General features: G+C 42.9%; 1 protein-coding gene across 2 annotated transcripts in view; it reads right to left on the bottom strand.

Moving 5' to 3' along the window:
* The window catches only part of faf1 (Fas (TNFRSF6) associated factor 1), a 368,750-nt gene extending 343,278 nt beyond the window's left edge, over positions 1 to 25,472 (bottom strand). For both annotated transcript variants that reach the window (XM_072273767.1, XM_072273768.1), the window contains exons 1-2: positions 25,200 to 25,472; positions 15,114 to 15,182 (exon numbers count right to left, since the gene is read on the bottom strand). In XM_072273767.1, coding sequence (XP_072129868.1) covers positions 15,114 to 15,182; positions 25,200 to 25,241 — 111 coding nt within the window. In that variant the 5' untranslated portion in view covers positions 25,242 to 25,472. The remainder of the gene's footprint in view (positions 1 to 15,113; positions 15,183 to 25,199) is intronic.
* Positions 25,473 to 26,040: the final 568 nt, after the last annotated feature.

Here is a 26,040-nt window from a genome sequence, read left to right as displayed (position 1 = left end):
GACCATGGCTAATTTTCTACTTTAGCATCATTTTGTGACAGTATCCCCAAATCCCTTTATCCTTTAATATCAAAACGTCTCCAGACCTCCATTTTGAATGCAGTTGAAGACCAAGTCTCTAATGTACTCTGGGATGGAGAACTCTCAGTACCAAGTTTTCATTTCAGATTTAAATGGACTACATGTTTCAAGGCTGTGAACTGGAGGAAAACACCTTTCCTGCATCTACCCTGCCACGTTCTCTTTGAATTTTGTAGCTTCAAAAAGGTTACTTTTCATTCTTCTAAACTTCAAAGAGGTCTAGCACACTTAATTTCTCCTGGAAACCTCTCTTTGGGAAAAGAAGCCAAAATTGTATAGCATATTTCAAACGTGGTATCAAAAAGGCCACATACTTAGAACAGCTTGTACTGGAGCCTACCAGAGAGAACGCAACTCTAGATTTAGTGTTGTGCAGTGAACCGGATTTGATCAGGGCCCTCGAGGTAAAGGAGCCATTAGGAGGTAGTGACCATAATATGATAAGTTTTAATCTACAATTTGAGAGAGAGAAGGGAAACTCGGAAGTGTCAGTATTACAGTTGAACAAAGGGAACTATGCTGCTATGAGGGAGGAGCTGGCCAAAGTTCAATGGAATAACACCCTAGCAGGGAAGACAGTGGAACAGCAATGGCAAGTGTTTCTGGGAATAATACAGAAGGTGCAGGATCAGCTCGTTCCAAAGAGGAAGAAAGATCCTAAAGGGAGTAAGGGGAGGGAGGCTGTGGCTGACAAGGGAAGTAATGGACAGTATAAAAATAAAAGAGAAGTATAACATAGCAAAGATGAGTGGGAAGCCAGAGGATTGGGAAACTTTTAAAGAGCAACAGAAGGTAACTAAAAAGGCAATACGTGGAGAAAAAATGAGGTACGAAGGTAAACTAGCCAAGAATATAGAGGAGGATAGTAAAAGCTGCTTTAGGTACGTGAAAAGGAAAAAAATAGTTAAGACCAAAATTGAGCCCTTGAAGACAGAAACGGGTGAATTTATTATGGGGAACAAGGAAATGGCAGACAAGTTGAACAGGTACTTTGGATCTGTCTTCACTAGGGAAGACACAAACAATCTCCCAGATATAATAGTGGCCAAAGGACCTAAGGTAATGGATGAACTGAAGGAAATTTATATTAGGCAGGAAATGGTGTTGGATAGACTGCTGCGTCTGAAGGCTGATAAGTCCCCGGGACCTGATGGTCTGCATCCCAGGGTACTTAAGGAGGTGGCTTTCCAAATCATGGATGCATTGATAATCATTTTTCAATGTTCTATAGATTCAGGATCAGTTCCTGTGGATTGGAGGGTGGCTAATGTTGTCCCTCTCTTCAAGAAGGGAAGAAGAGATAAAACAGGGAATCATAGACCGGTTAGCCTGACATCGGTGGTGGGAAAGATGCTGAAGTCAATTATAAAAGAAGAAATTATGACATATCTGGATAGCAGTAACAGGATCGGTCCGAGTCAGCATGGATTTACGAAGGGGAAATCGTGCTTGACTAATCTTCTGGAATTTTTTTGAGGATGTAACTATGAAAATTGACAAGGGAGAGCCAGTGGATGTAGTGTACCTGGACTTTCAGAAACCCTTTGATAAAGTCCCACATAGGAGATTAGTGGGCAAAAGTTAGGGCACATGGTATTGGGGGCAGAGTACTGACATGGATTGAAAATTGGCTGGCTGACAGAAAACAAAGTAGCGATTAATGGGTCCCTTTCCGAATGGCAGGCGGTGACCAGTGGGGTACCGCAGGGTTCAGTGCTAGGACCGCAGCTGTTTACAATATATGTTAATGATTTAGATGAGGGAATTAAAAGTAACATTAGCAAATTTGCCGATGACACGAAGCTGGGTGGCAGTGTGAAATGTGAGGAGGATTTTATGAGAATGTAGGGTGACTTGGACAGGCTGGGTGAGTGGGCAGATGCAGTTCAATGTGGATAAATGTGAGGTTATCCACTTTGGTGGTAAGAATGGGAAGGCAGATTATTATCTAAATGGAGTCAAGTTAGGAAAAGGGGAAGTACAGCTAGATCTAGGTGTTCTTGTACATCAGTCACTGAAAGCAAGCATGCAAGTACAGCAGACTGTGAAGAAAGCTAATGGCATGCTGGCCTTCATAACAAGGGGAATTGAATACAAGAGCAAAGAGGTCCTTCTGCAGCTGTACAGGGCCCTGGTGAGACCACACCTGGAGTACTGTGTGCAGTTTTGGTCTCCAAATTTGAGGAAGGACATTCTTGCTATTGAGCGAGTGCAGCATAGGTTCACAAGGTTAATTCCCGGGATGGCGGGACTGTCATATGTTGAAAGATTGGAGCGACTGGGCTTGTATACTCTGCAATTTAGAAGGCTGAGAGGGGATCTTATTGAAACGTATAAGATTATTAAGGGATTGGACACGCTGGAGGCAGGAAGCATGTTCCCGCTGATGGGTGAGTCCAGAACCAGAGGCCACAGTTTAAGAATAAAGGGTAGGCCATTTAGAACGGAGTTGAGGAAAAGCTTTTCCACCCAGAGAGTGGTGGATGTATGGAATGCTCTGCCCCAGAAGGCTGTGGAGGCCAAGTCTCTGGATGCTTTCAAGAAAGAGATGGATAGAGCTCTTAAAGATAGCGGAATCAAAGGTTATGGGGATAAGGCAGGAACTGGATACTGATAGTGGATGATCAGCCATGATCACAGTGAATGGCGGTGCTGGCTCAAAGGGCCGAATGGCCTACTCCTGCACCTACTGTCTGTTGTCTAAATGTACTAGGATATTCTTATACATGTTATTAAATCCTCTTAAAGTAAGGCAAGCACAGTATACCACCTACCTTCTCAACTGACCTACAAGTCATCTTCAACATGTTTCCTAATCACTCACAAATTAGAAAGATACTCAAAATTCCTTTTTTCAACCGATGAATAACTTCAGTTTCCATATTATACTCAATATGCTATATTATTGCCCATCCACTTAGCAATTTAACCACAGGAGAAGAAAGAAAGGGATGGGGGAAACACTAGAGAATACAACATTTGTGTGTAGTAGACTACTCAGGCAGAATATCAAGTGCCGTTCTCTTAGCTTGTATTTGGCTACACCATGCCTGTAGAGGAGGGCAGAGAAACTGGAATGGGAATAAGGGAACTTAAAATAGCTTGTAGCAGGGAGTTTAACATGACCACTGTGGACCTAGCAAGGGTACTTGGCAAAAGCATTTCCATTACTGGCACTTGGTCTTGCTGATGAAGAGGAGGCCTCATAGGAGCACAGAATGCAGCAGACAAAGTTATAGAAGGACCATTTGGGTATATGCCTCACCCCTGGAAGGGCTATTTAAGTGGAGGCAAGGGAGGAGGTACACGGCAGGTGAGATAGCAGGCATCGCTTCCAGTTGCAGGGGACAGCGCCTAGGGAAGAATGAGCCATGGAGAGTGGTCGCTGCTAAAAGCAGAAAGGAATGGGAAGTGGAAGCAGCAGCATAGGTGCCAGGGAAATCCAAAAGTTTGACTGATGGAAGTACATGCCTCTGAGTACAAAATTGGTGGCTGAAGCGATTGTGCAACTGGGTTGGCTTTAAGTTTCTGGATCACTGGAAGGTTTTTTTGGGAATGGGACCTGTATACACAGTGCAGGTGGCACTGTAACGAGAGTGGGACCAGCATCCTAGCTGGGAGATTTATTGTACAGTTGGGTTAGGTTTTTTAACCTTGTTAAGAGAGAAGGGGGCTTCAGTGGAGAGATAGTACTTTTCTTCCAGATGATTCTGAGACAAGTAGGCAGAACAAGCAAGTGAACTTCAAGAAATTTCAATGCCAAATTGCATACATTTAAATGCATGAGGTATAACCAGCAAAGTAGATGAACCCAAAGCTTTAACTAACACAAGAGTCTACAATATTGTTCCCAGCACTGAGATAAGGATGGGAAGGACTGGGTATAACATATTCAGGCGAGACAGATGATGTACAGGAAAGAGGCATTGTGTTGTTAGTCAAAGATTGCATTACTTCAGTATTGAGGGAGGATATCCTAGAAGGCTCCTCAAACAAGACCACAATTAGAGATTAAAATCAAGAAGGGTCTCATCACCATTCTGGGGGCATATTACAGACCACCCAACAAGTCAACAAGAAGAGGAGGAACAAAAAGCTGCAATAAAAATAGGATTACTGTACTTGGGGGATTTCATTTTCCCAAATTTAACTAGGATTTCTTCAGTGCTAAAGGCTCAAGGTGCAGACTTTTTGAGGTGTGCCCATAAGACCAAAGATGCAACGGGCATTACTATAGTTCATCTTGAGGAATAAAGCTGGTCAAGTGAAGAGAGTATCATTTTGGAGATAGAAGGCAAATCTCATTAACACAAGGGACAACTTGGGATTAGGAGCACATATTTGCAGATGAGACTACAACACATCTGCACAGTGGAAAACATTCAGAGAAGAAATAGCAAGAGTTCAAGGTTAACATGTTCCAGCAAGGGTAAACACCAAGGATAACAGGCTAAGGAACCCCGGATGCTGGGGAATATTGAGAGCTGGATAATAAAGGAAGAAAAGAGGTGATTTGACAAAAATAGAGAACTAATAATAGAGAAAGCATGTTCTAAATAGAAAAGTGCATGGAGGCAATTAACAAAAAAATTAGGAAGACCAAGTTGGGTCCACAAAAAAATCAATAGTCAAATCCAACGATATTTATTCTATTAGTATATTAAGGACTCTTAAAGAAAACAATGGCAATTATTTGTGGAACCAGTTGCAGGCAAGGTCTTAAATTAATATTTTTCAATTGGCATTCATAAAGAAAATTGACTTTGTAGTTGGTGACTTAAATGAAGTGAGGGTGAAAGTCCTGAGTCAGTCTCTGCAAATTAAGAGAGATACTCAACATCTTTGCAGGCTTAAAGATGGATAAATTCTCAGAACCAATTGAGATTTACCCCTGACAACAGTAGGAGTCAAGAAAAGAAATTGCTGGGGCACTGGTTGAGATTTTTCAATCTTTGCTGAATACATGCAAAGTACTAGATAAACAGAAAACAAATAGCATAGTCCCCTTTGTTTAAAAAAAAGTGCAGAGGGAAAAGCATTGTAATTGTATACCTGCAAACCTAACAAGCGGAGGGAAGATTCTGAGGATGACAAATGCAAAGGCAGAAACTAATCAGAGACATGCCTAACATGCAAATCCTTTCTGACCAATCTGAGTGAATATTGTGAAGAGGCAACAAATTTTATCAATTATCTGTGTACTAAATGTGATGTACGTGGCTATCAGCCTTTGATAACATGCCATACGTGGGACTGGTTCAAACGTTTAGGACCCAAGGATCCAGGGAAAATTACAAAATTGGATCCAAAATTGGAGACAATGGGCAATAGAGACTGCTGTGTTTGCGACTGGATGTAGGTGGCATCAGTGCTGGAACCTTTGCTGTTTGTAATATCTATGAATAACTTGAATGCAAATGTGGGATCACAAATGTGCAGATGACATGATGATTGGAGGAGTTTAGTGTAAGGATAGAGAGATAACAACTTGTCGTGAAATAGTCTGAAAAATGGCAAACGAAGTTTAGTCCAGATAAATGCAAGGTGATACGTTTTAGGAGCACTAACGAGGCTAGGACATACACTATGAATGGTAGAGTCTTAGAATGCATAGAGGAACAGTGGAGTACAAGTCCAGAGATACTTGAAAGTGGTAAAATAGATAGAGAACATGGTTGGGAAAGCACATGGAATGCTGGCCTCCTTTAGTCGGAGCACTGAATACACAATTATGGAGGGCTTTGGTCAGACCTTGGCTGAACCACAATTGAGGGGAAAGATGTTACAGTGCTAGAGGGAGTGAAAAGGAGATTCACAGACATCCCACCCTGCAAAAACTCATTTCAGGGAGGTAGCACCATCAATTTGCAGGAGACTCACGGAACTTCCAGGAGGGGTGTGATGTCTGCAATAGAGTAGCTCCTTAGCAGCTCGCCAGCTAGTTTAAATAACGTTAGCTATGCTAATGAATGAATGACATATGTTAAACTCACCCCAACATGTCTTTTACAGTCATTTGGGCAATAGAAAAGTCACTGCTGCAAACAGCGCAGTGAGCAACACTGTCATTATTTTTTGACCTCTATTAGGCAGGGGTACACTTTAGTGTAGTCTGGGGTGATGTACGATTTATATTTTCTTTTTTTGGAATACTCTCCCATGGCACGTTCATTTTTTCATTTTTTTCTCTCTCTCACGTGCACTCTCACGCTCTTTCTCTCTCGTGGTCGCTCTCACGCTCGCTCTCGTGGTCTCTCTCGCGCTCTCTCTCTCTCATGCTTTCTCTCGTGATCGCTCTCGCACGCGCTCTCACGCTCACGTGGTCTCTCTCTCGCTCGCTCTCAAAAAAATTGATTTCCATGATATTATATATAATTTGCAGGCATCAGGGAGCCGCTATTAATATGCAGGAGACTCCCGGAACTTCCGGGAGAGGTGAGATGTCTGGATTCATCGGGATGTTGCCTGGGATGAAGCAATTCAGTTCGGTCTGTTCTTCCTACAGCAGAATAGGTTAAGAGAGCATATGAATGAGGTATACAAAATGATAAGGGGTACAGATGAAGTAGAGTGCAGGAAACTTTTCGGTCTATCAGAAGCATATAAAATTAAAGGACATAGGTTATGGCAAGGAAGAAAAGATATGGACAGGATTTGAGGAAGTACTCCTGCACACAGGGGATGGCAAGTACCTGGAATGCAGTGCCTTAGGGTTGTTGAAGCTGGGTCACTGACATCATTTGAGATGAACACAGAAATCACTTAGAAGTCTATGGACTTTCTTAGCTTAATTTATCGAAACCATTTGTTTAAATCGTCACTTAGTGATCCTACCTTTTCTCTTTGGAGGAATAAAGGAATTTATTCCTTTATGGACCTGTTTCAAGAAGGCCGATTGATGTCCTTTGAGAAATTAGTAACTAAATACTCTCTTCCACACTCACACTTTTTGCAATATCTTCAGGTCAGACATTTTTACAAGAATATTTAATTTTCCATATATACAAGATTCTGACCTGTTAGACATTATTTTAAAAATGAACCCTTTAGTGAAAGGTTTTATTGGGAAAATTTATAATTTACTATTACAACAGGATAATCATCCTCTACTTAAGATTAAGCAAGATTGGGAAAGAGAGCTTAACATGACCTTGATAACAGAGGATTGGTTGCGAATTTTGAAGTTGGTTAACTCTTCTCTGATTTGCACCAGTCATTCTCTAATTCAATTTAAAATATTACATCGTTATTACTTGACAAAGGAGAGACTATCTAAAATATTTCCTAATGTTAATAGTCAGTGTGATAGATGTAAAACTGAGATAGCTACATTGACACATATGTTTTGGTCGTGTTCTGTATTGAAGCAGTTTTGGAAATCTACTTTTTCTACAATTTCTAAAGCTTTAAAAATGAATTTACAACCTAATAAATTGACAGTTTTTTTTCGGTATAATTCCAAAATATATTGATGGCATTTCTATATCAGACCAACACATAATTGCATTTATTACATTATTGGCTAGAAGGGCTATTTTATTAAAACAGAAAGATGCTTCTGCTCCCACTTTGATACAATGGATCTCTCAGGTGATGCTATGTCTTAGTTTGGAAAGAAAAATCAGAAGTCAAGCTTTTGATCCTTGATTTGACTTTGAGAAAAGGTGGGGCTCTTTTGCCCACTACTACCATCTGATTTGAGTTAATTAAGATGGTCCCCTTCTGATTCTTGGGTAAATGGATTTGGTTGGCGGATTGATGTCTTTTTTTATGGAAGCCTGTATGGCGTATAGCTCCGGGTTTGTGCTCCAAATAGGTCTTTTTTTTCCTCATTTTTTTTTGTTAGCAGGTTTTTTTTGTTTTAGTTAACAGGGGTTCTTTTTTCCAAAAAAAAAGTTTTTCCAAAAAAAACATTTTTATTATTATTATTGATATACTGTTTAGCTTGGTTAATAGTTTGACTCTTATTATGCATATTGATATACTGACTTGAAAGAAGTCTATGGAACAAGTAGCAAGCAATGGAACAAACACAGAAGGGTCTCAAAGGTTGGAAAGGACAAGCTGTATGGTTCTATAAAACATCAGTAATCATGCATCCACAGCTACAGCCATAACTGTCAACAGCAGGAGTAGCAACCCCGTCTGTTCTTATTTAGTTTCCAGGGACTTTCAAGAACATCCTTCATGAGAGGCTACTGAATGAATTTCAGGTTTGAACAGGAAAGCTGAGTACAAGGTTAATGGCAGGATTCTTAGCAGTGTAGAGAAACAAAGTGTCCAAGTCCACAGATCTCTCAAAGCTGATATGCAAATTGATAAGGTGTTTAAGGCAACCTGTGGTGTGCTGGCCTTCAATAATTGGGACAGCAAGTTCAAGAGTCATGAGGTTAAATGCAACTCTGTAAGAGACCACACTTGCAGTATTGTGTTAAATTCTGGTCGCCTCATTAGAGGAAACATTTAGAAGCTTCAGAGAAATCACAGAGGAGATTTACCAGGATGCTGCCTGGATTAAAGACCATGTCTTATGAGGAAAAGTTGAGCATGCGAGGGCTTTTCTCTTCGAAGTGGAGGATGAAAGCTGACTTGACAGAGGTGTATAAGATTATGGGAGGCATAGAGTGTACAGCCAGTGCCTTTTTCCCCAAGGCAGCAATGGGCAATACTTGAGGACATTCCCTTAAGGTGACTGGAGGAAAGTTCAGGGGAGATGTCAAAGGTTTTTTTAAAAGAATAGAGTGATTAGCGCTTGGAATACACTGGCAGGGGTGCTGGTAGAGCCGATACAATAGGGAAATTTAAGACATTCTTAGATAGGCACTGTTACGTACCCCGTAACTGGGTTGCCAAACCAGCAGAAATGGATCACTCAGTTGGAGTCTGGATTACTAGAACTAAGAAAGTTTTATTAAAGAAACAAGCAACGCAGTAATCGAAAGGATAATAAATGCAACAGTTCAGCAATGATAAACACACGTGCACAGAATTAAGATAACAGCATCAATCAAGCTCTATCGTTGTCTAGGGGTAAATGACCAAATTTCAAAGTGACACAAAAGTTCAGTCCAATTTAGTTCAGTTCGCAGTAATCGTTGCCATGGCGATGGACAACATGGGGAGAGAGAGAGATAGAACGGGAACGACTGATCATTCAGATACGGCTTCCACTCACAGACCGGCGATATGGCTCACAAGCAGCTTCCGGGCAGGTCCTTGGTGATGTCACCTGAGATCACCGAATGTGACCCCTCCTCCAGATGTGGTCGATCCTCTGCAGTGAACCTGGCACCCAAGCGAGGGTGGACACACACCGGGTTCCCGCTGATCGTACCTTTCCACCCTGTGCGTTTAAGGCTGATCCCCCGATCAGCCGTCCAAGAGCTTCTCACCGACTTGTGAGAGGCGCACCGCTTCCAGGGTCTCGTTACCTCGGGTGTCGTGTGTGTCCTGCCTTAGCGAACCTGTCCCTTTTTATCCCCCTGCTGGGGTATCGCCTGTCCATCACTTCAAACAGTTCAGGGTTCAAAGGGGGAACTGCTCCATCCATCCATATCTCTCTCTCTCTCTCCCCTTCATTACACATCTTCAGATCGTCTGTCCATCACTTCAAACAGTTCAAGGTTCAAAGGGGGAGCCGATCTTGGCAATACCCAGACTGATGGCTCCTTCATTAACATCTCCACATGCTGCTTCATTGTTCCTTATCTCTCCCTCCCCTGTGGACAGGTGGCAGACCAACTGCTGATGTCACTGATGCTAACCCAGGCCAGCAAACATCTTAATTTTATGTGTATTCTCGGCACACTTCCCCCCTTTAAGGATTTTTACCGGGAGGTAAAAATTACAAACATGAATACATTATTTGATACACACAAATATACATCTTTATCAGCTATTTGGCTAATACTGAGAATTTGAAGTTGTCAACACCTTGACAGACAGTCATCATATTTTCTGTTCCTTTTACATGTGTTATTAATAATCCCTTAGACCAGGCTCCAACTCAGCAAACTTCATAGTGGCCAAAAACACTCATGAATTTCGATCAATGTAACCTCTCATTTGGTTTTGTCCCGGACCAAAATAACAAGGGTCGTCCCATTCCGACTCAGTTTTCTCTCGCAAGGGCTTAGTAGGAGGGGGAGGGGTAGTGACCGCAGAGTTATTGCAAAACTTCCTACAGTACCCCACCATCTCCAAGAGCCTTCTGAGGGCCCTCTTGTCTGTCGGGGTTGGGAGGTCAGCGATAGCCTGCACTGTAGCTTGCATCGCGGCCAGCTGCCCGTGTCACCACAATTCCCAGGTAAGTGACCCTCGTGTGGCCGAATTCATTTTTTTCAAGATTCACTATCAAGCTGGCTTCAGACAGCCGTATTAAATTGCCAATACACACCTCTGTGTTCATCAGCCCCTCGTCTCGCTCGTGCGTCTGCACAAATTCTTTCCTGGCTACTGCTACGTCTGTCCCAGCTCCCTCACTGCCTCTTGTCTCACTACACTTTCTTTCCATTTTCTACCCTCTTCTCGTACAAGGTTGGCAGAAACGTTTCAGCTAAATTTACCACCGCAGTTAAATTCACTACCGCAGCCCCATGATGAACCTGTGAGTCCATGGGCAGGGCCTCACTGCTGGCAGGCCAACCTGTCAATCTCACGACTGGGAACACGATTCCCCCGGCGATGTCATTACCGAGCAAGACTTCCACGCCTTTCATCGAAAATTCGGACCTCACCCCGATCGTGACTAGTCCAGAGACCAGGTTGCTTTGTAAATGTATCTGGTGCAAAGGGACTGACTCTGTCCCTTCCCCAACACCTTTGACCTCTACCTCCCCAGTCTGGGTCTCTGAGCTAAACTCTAATACACTCTTCAGTATCAGTGACTGACACGCTCCCGTGTCTCTCCAGATCCGCACTGGAACTGGTTTTAACCCCTCTTTCACTGACACCAATCCAGCCGAGATAAACCTCTCGCGCCCTTCCTGAATTTTGGCAGACCTGACCGTCCCTAGCGGTTCGCTTAACAGCTCGATACAGCCATTCAAAATTTCCGCTTTTCCTTTCCCCATCTCCTTCCTTGGGGCAAAGCACCTGGACGCAAAGTGTCCGGCTTTCCCACAATTATAACAGACGACCCCAGGAAACTTCCTGCCAGACTGCTCCCGGTCTACCTTATCCTTCTCACTAGTCCCTGGCTTACTTTCTGACTTTTCCGGCGGACTCTCCCCGCCGTCCTGACTACCCTTCTGGTAGCCTTTACTCGGGGCAAACTTCATTTTATGCGTCAACGCATACTCATCCGCTAACTTAGCAGTTGCGGCTAACGTGGCTGCCTCTTTCTCATCGAGGTAGGGTCTCATACCCTCAGGGACACAACCTTTAAACTGCTCAATCAGGATCAGCAGTAGCAGTCTGTCATAATCCCCCTCTACCCCCTTCGAGGCGCACCAACGCTCACAATATGTCTGCATCTCACGGGCAAACTCCAAATACGTGCGGTCCCACTGCTTCCTCGCATTCCGGAACCTCTGCCGGTACGCCTCCGGGACCAACTCATAAATCCTGAGGATGGCCTCTTTTACCACCTCATACCTCTGGGCATCTTCCGCGGACAAAGCGGTGTAAGCTTCTTGGGCTTTCCCTTTCAGTACACTCTGAAGTAAGACAACCCACTTATCCCTCGGCCAGCCCTGACTTATAGCCACTTTTTCGAAGTGGAGAAAGTACCGATCCACGTCGGTATCGTCAAATGGGGAAACCAGCCTAACCTCCTGGGTCGCCCAGAACCCTACACCTTGGTTCGGCACGAGCCCCTGCTCTGCCCTTAACCTTAACTTCTCCAATTCGAATTCCCTTTCCCTCTGTTTCTCCTCTCTCTCCAACTGTCTGTCCCTCTCTTTCTCCTCTCTCTCCAACTGTCTGTCCCTCTCTTTCTCCTCTCTCTCCAACTGTCTTTCTCTCTCTTGTCTTTCTACCTCTCTCTCCTTCTCTTCTCGCTCTCGGAACTCGTGCTCGAGTCTCAGTCTTTCAAGCTGTACCTGTACCGCGTCTCCAGCAGGTTTTTCAATAGACACCACTCCCAGCTCACCTTGGGGAAACACACCCTTAGATACATAGTGCTCTACAATAGCTCTGTGTATCTCCTCTCTCCTCATTGTCGACTTCACCTTAGCAAGATTCAACCGTTTGGCCACAGCTACCAATTCCGATTCCCTGGCATCCTCTAATGCCTCCAAGGTCGGCGCCTTTATAAATTCCTCAGCCTCCATTTCTGCTGTTTGTCTTTTCTTTCTTTCGGGAATTTTAACCCAACCAATTTACTCCGTCCCAAATTTAGCGTTCAAAATCCCGGACGAGCCCCCATTTATGTTACGTACCCCGTAACTGGGTTGCCAAACCAGCAGAAATGGATCACTCAGTTGGAGTCTGGATTACTAGAACTAAGAAAGTTTTATTAAAGAAACAAGCAACACAGTAATCAAAAGGATAATAAATGCAACAGTTCAGCAATGATAAACACACATGTGCACAGAATTAAGATAACAGCATCAATCAAGCTCTATCGTTGTCTAGGGGTAAATGACCAAATTTCAAAGTGACACAAAAGTTCAGTCCAATTTAGTTCAGTTCGCAGTAATCATTGCCATGGCGATGGACAACGTGGGGAGAGAGAGAGATAGAACGGGAACGACTGATCATTCAGACACGGCTTCCACTCATAGACCAGCGATATGGCTCACAAACAGCTTCCGGGCAGGTCCTTGGTGATGTCACCTGAGGTCACCGACTGTGACCCCTCCTCCAGATGCGGTCGATCCTCTGCAGTGAACCCGGCACCCAAGCGAGGGTGGACACACACCGGGTTCCCGCTGATCGTACCTTTCCACCCTGTGCGTTGTCCGGTACTTCCCACCGACTCGTGAGAGGCGCACCGCTTCCAGGGTCTCGTTACCTTGGGTGTCGTGTGTGTCCTGCCTTAGCGAACCTGTCCCTTTTTATCCCCCTGCTGGGGTATCGCCTGTCCATCACTTCAAACAGTTCAGGGTTCAAAGGGGAGAGCTGCTCCATCCATCCATCCATATCTCTCTCTCTCTCTCTCTCTCTCTCTCTCTCTCGTCCCTTCATTACACATCTTCAGATCGCCTGTCCATCACTTCAAACAGTTCAAGGTTCAAAGGGGGAGCTGATCTTGGCAATACCCAGACTGATGGCTCCTTCATTAACATCTCCACATGCTGCTTCATTGTTCCTTATCTCTCCCTCCCCTGAGGACAGGTGGCAGACCAACTGCTGATGTCACTGATGCTAACCCAGGCCAGCAAACATCTTAATTTTATGTGTATTCTCGTCACAGCACATAGATTTAAGAAAAAAGGATTATGGATTGTATAGGACGGTTGATAGGTTAGGTTGATAAAGGGACTTACAATTAAAAAGAAAATCATGAAAAATGGCATGTACTGAAATTAATTGAAAGATCTACTTCAATCCCAAAGTTTATAGTCAAAGACCGGCAAGAGGGTCTAGGCACCCATGATCAGGTAGGAGTTGGATATGTAAGCAAACATGTAAAACAGGTAACATTTGTGTGTGTTAACTAGGGGCCTTGCACAATCCTGATTTGATGGAGACAGCCATGAGAAGCACGGAGGAACCCCTAGAGAAACTTCTGAAATGCCCGCTTCGCTGCCGCTGTGCAATCGAGAATCTCCGGAGGGGAAGGCCCCAAATCCTCAGCTTTGACTACTGCCGGGGCCGAGGTCAAAGTGCTTGGCAGAGATAGTGCTCAGTGCTGGAGAGCTGGTCAGAGGCTCGGAGTTTTCGTACAAACTCAGAGTCAGACTGTGGTCGGGTGCTTCCAGGATGCTGCATCAGCAAGTTTGCGGCGCTGGTGGTTCACTGCCTGCATGAGATGATGGGACTTTCGAGAGAGTTTGAGACTTTTTACCGTGCCCATGGTCTGTTCTTTATCAAATTACGGTATTGCTTTGCACTGTTGTAACTATACGTTATACTTATGTGGTTTTTAATCAGTTTTTCAGTCAGTTTGTCTTGTGTTTCTCTGATATCATTCTGGAGAAACACTATCATTTCTTAATGCATGCATTACTAAATGACAATAAAAGAGGACTGCGTGTCCTCATAATCTAATTTGCAGATATTAAAAGCTGGAAATACAATTACTTCTATCTGCATGTGAAACCATCCCTTTGGTGAAAAAGCAGAAAAGCATTTTGTGACGAAACAAACTTATGTTGGTTTTCACAGCAAACAATTTGAGTAAAAGAGTAAAAGATATCTTGTTGCAGTAATAATGGGCCATGGTTGAGATCACACATAGAATATCGTGTCACAGACATGAGAAAATCTGCAGATGCTGGAAATCTAAGCAAGACACACAAAACGCTGGAGGAACTCAGCAGGCTAGGCAACATATATGGAAAAGAGTACAGTTAACTTTTCAGGTCGAGAGCCTTCAGCAGGACTGGAGGTGGTGGGTGGGGGGAGGGGGAAGGAGGAGAGGAAGAAACCTCCCCTCCCACCACCTCCTAACTCTGATCCTCACCTTTTTTCTCCCATCCTGGTGAAGGGTCTCGGTCTGAAATGTCGGCTGTACTCTTTTCCATAGAATATCATATATTGGTTTAGTCAACCTACCCAAGGAAAGACATACTTGCAAGAGGAAGTACAGCTAAAAGTTCACTGGAATGATACCAATGAGAGTGGGGAAGAAACCACCAAATAATCAAAACTACTTATAAAATGTCAGTCCTGTCCTGCCAAAGGGTTTCGGCCCCAAACGTCGACTGTTCTTTTTTCCATAGATGCTGCCTGCCCTGTTGAGTTCTTCCAGCATTTTCCGTGTGTTACTATAAAGTGTCAGTTTCAGCAATGTTTGAACAATTGAGTGATACAGCTGACAGTGCAATACATTATCAAAAGATTCAAAATGCATGTACATAACTAAAAGATTTTCAGAAAAACCTTTATCAAAATAAAATACTCTTCCATTAAATTTTACAACTTACCACTAAATCCCAATTATTTTGCTCAAGCAATGTAATAGCTTCATCAATATTTTCAATTCCAGTGCATGCCTGCGAAGACAAAAGTTTTACAAGAAAGCTGTTCAAATGTTCACACCGAGCAAATATTAACTTTGCAATGCACAACTTATACCAAAATATATTATTCAAGAAAATGCTTCAATTTAACAAAGTACAAAACAAAGTACAAAGGGCTATTACACTAGGAAACTAAGTAACGCTATAAAACAATCATATTTGACAGCCTATGCAAACTTCTCGCAAAAGACCATAATAAATAGTGATCCCATTCAGAATGGATTTTGATCATTCAAAGAGCCCCATTCAAAAATCTCCAATTTGTTTTCCACCATAGTTGAGATAATAACAATCCTTCAGAGTCAAAGGATTTTGGATTCAAGTCCACCAAAGACATTTAATCCAAAACTTACTTCAATGTAACCCTGCACATACAGTGAATTCGAGGTAATTGAGACACATCAGATTCAGTACATTTTTTGCCCAATTAAGTAGCTGCCCCAATTAGGCGGTTTCATGGGAATAGCTCAAAAGATATAAAAAGAACACAAACTACCCTTTAACTGAGAAACAAATTATGTATTTAAATGAAACACAGAACAAACTAGAACACTGTCAATACTACTACAGTACTATAAAACTGCAATAGGTCCTAATAGCTGGCTTGGTGGCTGTCCATCATATCCAATGATGGCAGGAAACCTGTGCGGCAATTTTTAAAGTGGAAACATCATTGTACTGGGGCTATTCCACTCTCTCGACCTCAGAGGTCCAGGTCCAGCGATACGAACGCCATCATACTGGGATTTTCCTTGGTTGCAGTGAGTGACCATGCTTCTTCCGTGCCTCGTCATGCCCTTGCTCTCCACAGAGCAATGCAGAATCATCTTCCTGGTCAATGAATATCACTATAGATTTTATCTGCCCAGTCCACTGGAGCTGACTTTGTATGCTAGGACAGATAGGCGTGCCCCTATCTAACCAAAGCATAAAGCCAGATGGCTCCCCTCAGCTGGTTTATTAGCCCACCTGCTGAAGGAATGTACCAGGATCTGCCTGCTATCGCAGGCAAACAGCTGTTTGCAGCCACGGGTGAGAGCTGAGTGTATGCTGCCATGTTCTTTTTATTGACTATAAATGAACAAAATCACACAGATAAGGGTAGATATGGGACTGCCTTCATTCAACTTTTGATAATTGCAACCTTCAAATCTTCATTTTAATTGTAATATTCAAGATGATTGTTAATATCTTAAATTTCTGCATAGTTCCTAACTTGTTGAAGTAATGAAATTGCTTCATTCCCAGCCATTTCTGGCATCTCCAAGCCTGAATGATTGAAGCTACAGTAAGCAAAACAGTTATGAATTGTCTTACTGTTCATTTCTCACCAACTATCAGTGACAAAAATTGCTGCCCTCTTTTTTAAAACAAAAGCACATGCAACTGATAGTATTTAAAGACTATTGGCTCTAATCATATAATAGTGCGTAATGACCATACAAGGGCATGCACTGACGCTAGTTAGAAACTGCTCGGTAAACAGTCTCCCATCCCAATTAAGCGGAATGGTGTCCCAAATAAATGAAAGGAGTCCCGGCTAGATTCTCAATTAGCCTTTGTTCTTGTAGAATTGTCCCATATAAGTGGCTGCCCCAATTAATCAATGGCCCAGCTAACTGGAATCCATTGACGTAAGACTGCTGATGTCAATACAACTTGTGGTTTATGGGAAACAGACAGAGTGGAGCTGAAGCTAATGCCGGGTCAACCATGTTCTTAGTGAATGACAGAGCAAATGAGAGCTGTTTTAATAAAGAGCAGTTAAAGAATGGCTTGTGATTTATTCATATCTTCAACCATCTCAGTTTTCAGCTTGGAGATACCTGAAACAGATGGGAGTGAAAATTAAACAATTTCACTACCTTAACAAGTTAAGGACTACAAAGAATTTGAAGGTATCGACAATCATCTTGAATGTTACAACGATACTGAAGATTTGAAGGATGCAACTGTTAAAAGCATTGTATGAAGGCAATTCATTAGGCACCAGGTATCTGTGCTAAAGAACACGTCAGCATACATTGGTTGAATTCCTCTGTTGTTAACTGTGAGGATCTAATACAGTTTTATAGTATTGCAGTAGTATTGGCATTGTTCTAACTTGTTCTGCATTGTATTTAAATACATAATTTGCTAAGTTTGACTTTTTTTTAAAAATACCTTATTAACCATTTCCATGAAACTTTAGCTAATTGGGACAGTTGTTTAATTGGGCTAAAATGTACTGATCCCAGTGTATCCCAATTAGACAGATATTAAATGATTACACTAGAGTTTTGAGGTAGAATTTCAATGATTCATGCAGTTAAGAGAGAATAAATCATTATCTCCATCCCAATTTGGCAACATCTTCCTCCAACAGAGTTTCCCCTGGTTCTAGCGTTCCTCCTTAAAGGAAAATATCTTCTCAGCATATACCTTGTATCCTCTCAGCACCTTGTGCATCGCTTCAGTGTCATTCTTCTAAACCCCAATGGGGACAGATTCAGAATCAGAATCAGGTTTAGTATCACTGGAGGGGGAAAAAAGCTGTTCCTGCAATGTTGAGTGTGTGTACCTCCTCCCTGATGGTGGCAAGCAGAGGGAATGTCCTGGGTGATGGAGGTTCTTAATGGTGGATACTGCCTTTTTGAGGCATAGTCTTTTGAAGATTTCCTCAGTGCTGGGGAGACTAGTGCCCATGATGGACGTGGCTGAGTCTGCAACCTTCATCCTGTGCAGTGGCCCCTCCATATCAGATAGTGATGTAACCAGTTGGAATGCTCTCCATTGAACACCTAAAGAAATTTGCCAGAATCTTTGGTAACGTACCAAAGCACCTCCAACTCCTAATGAAATGTAGCTGCTGGAGGGCCTTTTCTGTAATTGCATCAATATGTTGGGCCCAGGATAGATCCTCAGAGATGCTGACACCCAGGAACTTGAAACAGCTCAGCCTTTCTATTGCTGATACCTCAATGATGACTGGTGTGTGCTCCCTCAATTTCCTCTTCCTGAAGCCCACAATCAATTCCTTGATTTTACTGACATTGAGTGCAAGGTTGTTGTTATTATTGTGACACCACTTAAACAGCTGATCTATCTCACTCCTACAGGCCTCCTTGCCACCATCTGAGATTCTGCCAACAACAGTTGTGTCATTGGCAAATTTAAAGATAGCACTTGAGCTGTGCCTAGACACACAGTCATGGATGCAGAGGAAGTAGAACAGTGAGCCAAGCATGCATCCTTGAGATGCATGGGAGTCGACTGTCAGCAAAAAGGAGATGTTATTTCTGATCCACACTGACTGTGGTCTCCTGATGAGGAAGTCAAGGATCCAGTTGCAGAAGGAGGTACAGAGACCCAGATTTTAAAGCTTGTTGATTGGTATTGAGGGTATGATGGTGTTGAATGCTGACACCATGCCACAGATCTAGCCCTCAGCAAACTCAGTCTTTCCTCACTCGCCAACCCTTTCTTCCCAGGGAAAAAAAAAGCGAATCTTCTCTGAAACACCTCTGATATGAATATATTCCTTCCAAGATAGCCAAAATTTCATCTTATCCTCTCCCATATGCAAAAAACGGCCAATATCCTTTTTAATTTCTAGCAGTAATTGAATGCTAAATTCACATAGGACAGCCCAATCCCTCTGCACAGTAGCATTCTTAAGTTTAAACATAACTTCACTTTTCCAGCCTTCTTTCCAAAATGGATAACCTATCTTCTCACATTATACTGCATCTGCCATTACTTGTCCACTCCTTCCTTATTTTTATCCCTTTGTAGACTTCTTGCCTCGTCTCAAAACTTATCCAATATCAATGCACCATGGGTAAATTTTACTAAAACATGCTCAAATCTTCATCAACGCATATTTTAAAGTTATCGGATTTTTACTGAATACATTAAATGCTCATATTATCAATTACCAAAATAAAAGTAATGTTTTAAGTTCACTGAGACCAGTTGATTTTACATGTTTTTTTTATATAAACAACTTCAAACCTTCAAGAATCACTTAGGAATATATTTCTATGTTAACAATATGCAGGTAAATAAAATTGGTGGCTGCTAAATTTATCACTTCATTCTCCATTCATGTTGTGGTTCATATACATTTGTCCTTCTTTGAGAATGAAAAACAATCAAAACTTACTTGGATAAGTCATAACCCACATCTCTATCTGAACCAAAATCAATTAATACCGAACTAAATCTAACTCAAAGTGAAAACAGATTCTGTAATTTTTTTTTCTCAGAAATATGCCTAACCATATTTTTGCATATTTAATAGTACAACCACAATATGGCCCATCTGTGCTCATTCCTCCAAAAATATCCACTAATTTGTCTGACCTATATCTATCACCCCAAACTGAAGTACTCCAGTCCTGCTTGTACCCTGTCCCACATCAAGATCTACTCATTCTTCATTGTATCCTTCCTGGCCTACACAATTGAAATAGATTGCTGCTTCTTTATTCCATTTTTATTACTGGCTAAAAATGAAACTTCAGTGTGAAAATTACAACTCTATCAATTTTTCTATCACACTTTCTTTCAATACCCTGACCCTTACTTTCCTTGCAACCTTACTGAACTTAATTTTCAATCTACACACATCAAAGTTGCTGGTGAACGCAGCAGGCCAGGCAGCATCTCTAGGAAGAGGTGCAGTCGACGTTTCAGGCAGAGACCCTTCCTCAGGACTAACTGAGTGTTGTTGTTTGTGTTAATTTTCAATCTAAACTTTCCCTTTCATTCCCTCTCTGCTTTCTGTAAGGATTGCTCTCTATATGACTCCCTTGTCCATCTGTCCCTTCCCACTGATCTCCCTCCTGGCACTTATCCCTGCAAGTGTGTCATTTTACATTCCTCCTTCATCACTGTTCAGGGACCCAAATAATACTTCAAGGTGAGGTCATATTTCATATACGAGTCTATCAGGGGTCATCTATTGCATCCAGTATGGCCTCATCTATATCGCTGATACCCGATGAAGACTGGAGGACCGCTTAATCGAGCACCTAAACTCTGTTTGCCACAAAAGGTAGGATCTCCCAGTGGCCACCCATTTCAATTTGACTTCCCATTCCCATTCTGATATGTCGTCATCACCTCACTCTGGTTCCCCACTTGCTTCCCTCTCTTCCATGACCCACTGTCCTCTCCTACTAGATTCCTACTTCTTTGTATTTCTTCCATCTATCCCCTCCCAGCTCATTTCATTCCTCTCACCTCAATATTCTTGCTTCTGCCCCCTTCATTTTCAATCCTGAAGGGTCTCAGCCAAAATGCAGACTGTTTAGTGCCCTCCATGAATATTACCTGACTCGGAGTTCCGCCAGTATTGTGTTGCCTATTACGTCAGATTGTTGTTACTCAGCACAAATGAGAACCAAAGTATTTTAATTTGCAAAACTCTAGAATTCTCTGGTCATTACATTTACAAGACCATAAGACACAAGAACAGAATTAGCCCAATTGACCAATACTCTGTCATTCCATCACTGCTGATTTATTAACTCTCTCAACCTCATTATCTTGCCTTCTCCCTGTGAACTTGATGACCTGACAAATCAAGAACCTATCAACCTCTGCTTTAAATATATCTGATGACTTGGCCTCCATTGCCACCTGTGGCAATGAATTCCACAGATTCACAACACTCATGCTAAAGAAATTCCTCCTCATATCTGTTCTAAATGAACATCCCTCTGTTCTGGTCCTAGACTCCCCAACAGCAGGAAACATCCTCTCCACATCAACTCCATTTTAGCCTTTCAATATTCAATAGGTTTCAGTGAGATCCCCCCTTCATTCTTCTAAACTCCAGCAAGTACAAGCCCAGAGCCAAAAAATGTTCCTCAAATGTCAACCCTTTCATTCCCAGAATCATTCTTGTGAACCTCCTCTGGACCCTCTCCAATGCCACCATATATTTTCTTAGAGAAGGAGCCCAAAACTGCTCACAATACTCCATGCGGTCTGACCAACGCCTTATAAAGCCGCAGCATTATAACCTTGCTTGTACCTTCTAGTCCTCTTGAAATCAACGCCAACATTGTATTTGACTACCTTACCACCAATTCAACCAGCAAGTTAACCTTTAGGGAATCCTGCACAAGGACTCCCAAGCCCTGATTTTTAAAATGTTCACCCCGTTTAGAGAATTCTCTTACGCCTTTATTCACGTCCATGCACATCCCTACATGATATTCGATCTGCCACTTCTACACCCATTCTCCTAATCTGTCTGACCTTCTGCAGACTCCCTGCTTCCTCTACACTGCCAGCCCTCCTACCTGTCTTTGTATTGTGCACAAACTTGGCCATAAAGCCATCAATTCCATCATCTAACTCACTGACATACAACATGAAAAGAAGAGGTCCCAGCACTGCCCCTGCAGAACACCACTAGTCACTGACAGCCAACCACAAAAGATGTCCTTTATTCTCACTCTTTGCCTACTGCCAATCAGCCAATCCTCTATTCTTGCTAGTATCCTTCCTGTAATACCATGGACTCTTACCTTGTTAAGCAGCTTTTATAACTTGAACCTTTTTAGAGCCAGGGATCAAATTGCACATGGCACAAAAGAATTAGCTACATCATTTCACAGATTTCATTTACTTGGACATACAAACGTGACATATTTCCACATTTTAAGAGGGCATCCAAATGACACAATCACAAAGCAACAGTTCAGATGACAAAACCATTTGTTGAAAAATAGTTATTTTGACTCCATAATTTAATAATGTTTAAAAATGCTCTCGAATAAAATAATTGACTAAAGCCATGCCATTGCCAAAATACTTTCAAAAGGTGACCACTAGGAGGTGCATTTTCTCTTTGTGATGAATGCTGGTTCAATTAATCACGAACTGTATCTACCTCTCCTTCAACATCCTGAAAACAATCACCAGCAATTAGCTCAGTAAAAGTAACTTAGTTCATTAACTGCAAATTTCTCTAACTTCTATGTAACCACAGGAAATGATGATCACATTGCTGTCTCTCCTCTGATGATCAAAAGGCAGATTGACTAATACACTGAAAGGTTAAAGGATCAATGAATTATGATAAACCGGAGAAAATCTGCAGATGCTGGATATCCAAGGCAATAGACACAAAATGCTGGAGAAACTCAACAGGCTAGGCAGTAACTATGGAAAAGAGTAAACAATCCTGAAGAAGGTGTCAGCCCAAAACCTCAGCTGTTTACTCTCTTCCATAGATGCTGCTTTACCTGCTAAGTTCCTGTGTGTGTTTAAATTGATTATGATATTCTTTGAATATTGCCAATAATTCAGCAATGCTGTTATTTTCTCACAATTATGTTTTGCTGAAATCAAAAATATTTTAAGATTTCATTTCTGATATTTACTTATTTAAATAAATTGATACTACTTGTAAACAATTTACATTCAAACCCAAGGATGTGGTTTCAGGGTACTTGCAGGCACAAGATAAAGAGGCTGTTGGCAGCATGGTTTCCTCAAGGGAAAATCTTGCCTGACAAATCAGTTGGAATTCTTCGAAGAAATAATAAGCAGGATAGACAAAGGAGAATCGTTTGATGTTGTGCATTTGGATTTTCCAAAGGCCATTAACAAAGTGCCACACGAGGCTGCCTAACAAACTACAAACCCATGGTATTACAGGGAAGATTCTAGCAGGGACAAAGCAGTGGCTGAATGGCAGGAAGCAAAGAGTGGGAATAAAGGGAGCCTTTTCTGGTTGGCTGCCAGTGACTAGTGGTGTTACACAAGGGTCTGTATTGTGAACAATTATTTTTTATTTTACATCTCGATGATTTGGGTGATGGAATTGACGGTTTTGTTGCAAAGTTTGCAGACGATAAAAGATAGGTGGAGGGGCAGATAGTTTTGAGGCTACAAAAGGAGTTAGATGTATAAAGAGAATGGGCAAAGTGGTAGATGGAATATAGTGTTGGGAAGTGTATATTCATGCACTTTGATAGAATAAATGAAAGGCTTGACTATTTTCTAAATGGAAAGTACAAAAATACCGAGGCGCAAGGGAACTTGGGAGCTCTTGTACAGGATTTCCTAAAGGCTAGTTTGCTGGTTGAGTCTGTGGTGAAGAAAAAATGTAATGTTAGCACTCATTTCAAGACAGAATATAAAAGCAAGGATGTAATGTTTAGACTTTATAAAGCACTGATGAGGCCTCACTTAGAGTATTGTGAGCGGTTTTGGGCCCCTCATCTTAGAAAGAATGTGCTGAAACTGGACAGGATTAAAAGGAGGTTGTCGAAAATTATTCCAGGTTTGAACGGCTTCTCACGTGATGAGTGAATGATGGCTCTGGGCCTGTATTCACTGGAATTCAGAATTAGGGGTGACCTCATTGAAGGCTAAAGAATGTTGAAAGGTCTCAATAGAGTGGATGTGGTGAGGATGTTTCCTATGGTGGGAGAGTCTAAGACCAGAGGACACAGCCTCAGAATAAAAGGGCATCTTTTAGGATAGAGATGAGGAGGAATTTCTTTAGCCAGGGAGTGGTGTATTTGTGGGGTTCGTTGCCACAGGCAGCTGTGGAGGGCCAAGTCTGTATGTATATCTAAGGCAGACTTTGATAGATTCTTGATTGGTCAGGGCAAGAAGGGATACAGGGAGAAGACAGGAGATTGGAGCCGAGAGGAATATTGGATCAGCCATGATTAAACCACAGAGCAGATTCAATAGGTCAAATGGCCTAATTCTACTGCTGTGGCTTATAATGTTATGGTCAAACTCGCAAGATTGAAACATAAACCTACAATGGAAGAATTGCACCAAATATGCGTATTTAGCAAAACATCAAAGTCAAATCTAATCACCCTGCATTTTGGTCTATAACATTTTGGTGAATGCCTCATCCCATACTCTCACCCCATCATCCAAGGATCCCATTCCTTCTCCTTTCTCCCTCTCTGATCCTATCCCCAGACCCAACCTACCCCTTCCACTTGCCTTGTATAGTGCCAGTCTCCACGTCTGCTCTCCGCCATCGACTCCGCTCCCAACTTTCCACATGCACTTATCCCATAGGACTAACATTCCTCACAGCCTGTCACTTGTCCACTCACCAATCATCCCATATCTCCACTGACCCATTCAGTACTTAATCAAACTTCATCCAATAGCAACTCCCAAACTCCTCCACAACAATCTCATCCCCTGCCCCCTAACCACCACCACGCATCCACGAGCCACAGTCCCCTGCTCCCCCACAAGACCCCCGCCACCAGCTGAGGTCCCCTACTCCAAGCAAAGCCCAACCACCAGCCATGGTTTTCTACTCCTAATATGACCCTTACCACCACCTGTGGTTCCCTACTCCTAACATGACACCACCCCCCCCCCCACTAGCCATGGTTACCAGCTCCTAACAGTACTCCCATCCCCACCTCCAGCAGTACCTTGCTCCTATCAAGACACCCACCACCCCATCCGTGGTCCCCTGCTCCTAACAAGACCCCACCACCTCCCCCAGCTGTGGTCCCGTTCCTAACTTCGGCCACCAAATCCCCTCCAAACACGCGTAAAATTGCAAGCTTCTCGTCGTATTATTGGTCTTTAACGTGGTCATTTACAACAAGGCTGCACACGATTCTTTCGCCTATATATTCCTGATGCCTGCAACTTTGCATTAATAAATTAGTTTGTTCAGTGGATTGTGGAAAAATAAAGATTGTAAGCAAATAGGCTCATTTCTATAAACCTTGTCATGGAACAAGACAGACAGTGAGAAACAATACCCCATCATCTGCGCAGTTCACGTGAGGATACATAGTCAGAAAGAGAGAAGGGAGCCGGGCTCATCTCAGATATTACCTTCGGGTGCGAACATGTGGGCAATTATTTACATGACAACTAGGTAACCAGTCGGTGACATCTATCGTTCAGCTGAAAACACACACTAAAGTTCCCCCTGCATTCACAGTTGGTAAGAGGGAACGCGTGAAGGAACGTTACAAGCCCCAGACGTACCTGGAAGTCGGCGAGAATCATCTCCCGATCCATGGCCGCCATCGTGGTGTTTCTGTGCCCCGCGCTCGGCCGCCCCCCGCACAGGGACGTCTGCTCCCAGTGCACCCACTACACTCATCAACGAAAACACGCAGCCACGGTCAGCGATCCAGCTGCACAACGAGCTCGGTAATCAAACAAGTATCCAGAGTGACTGCAGCCAAAGATATCCTATACGGCTTCTGCCGGGTCAAACAATGCCAATTGATACCCCTCCGCTAGGAATGAGCTTACCCGTATCCTTTACGGCAGCGTCGTTCACTAAATTTGCTTGTCACGCTGTCGTGAAGGGAAATAAACGTCGCGTTTACGGCAGCGTCTCCACGTGACGCAGCTGTCAATGAGTTGCCCTTCCCTGCCATCCCTGCCAGCCCTGCCACCCCTGTCCGAAAAGCTCTCTTCCCTCACCCTTCATTTTCCTTTGCCTTCCCAGGCACCGACCCCTGCGTTTTCCCCCTCTCCCCGTCCTGGCACTGCATTCCCATCCTTCTGGCCTCCTCCTTATCACCCTGACTTTTCCTCTGTCCCACCCCGTATTCTACCCCTTCCTCATCTAGTTTCCGCACCTTACACCCTTATGCTGTTCCTCCATCTAACTTGCATCCCAACTAGTGTACTCTCCCCAAGCCCCTGACATTCCCTCCCCATTTCCTGCAATGTTCTCTCCCCAGCTCCCAGATCTATCCACCATCCTTACGTCCCTTCACGTGTTTTCTCTTCCTATCCTACCGGCGCTCCACTCTATCTTCTCCTCCTCCACTCTCTTAAATCTCTGTACCACAATCCAAACTCTGCTTTCCCG

Source organism: Mobula birostris, chromosome 12 (assembly GCF_030028105.1).
Source record: "Mobula birostris isolate sMobBir1 chromosome 12, sMobBir1.hap1, whole genome shotgun sequence".
In the NCBI taxonomy this organism is placed as follows: Eukaryota; Metazoa; Chordata; class Chondrichthyes; order Myliobatiformes; family Myliobatidae; genus Mobula; species Mobula birostris.
The sequence above is the reverse complement of the archived record's forward strand: the minus strand, read 5'-3'. Positions and strand labels throughout refer to the sequence as shown.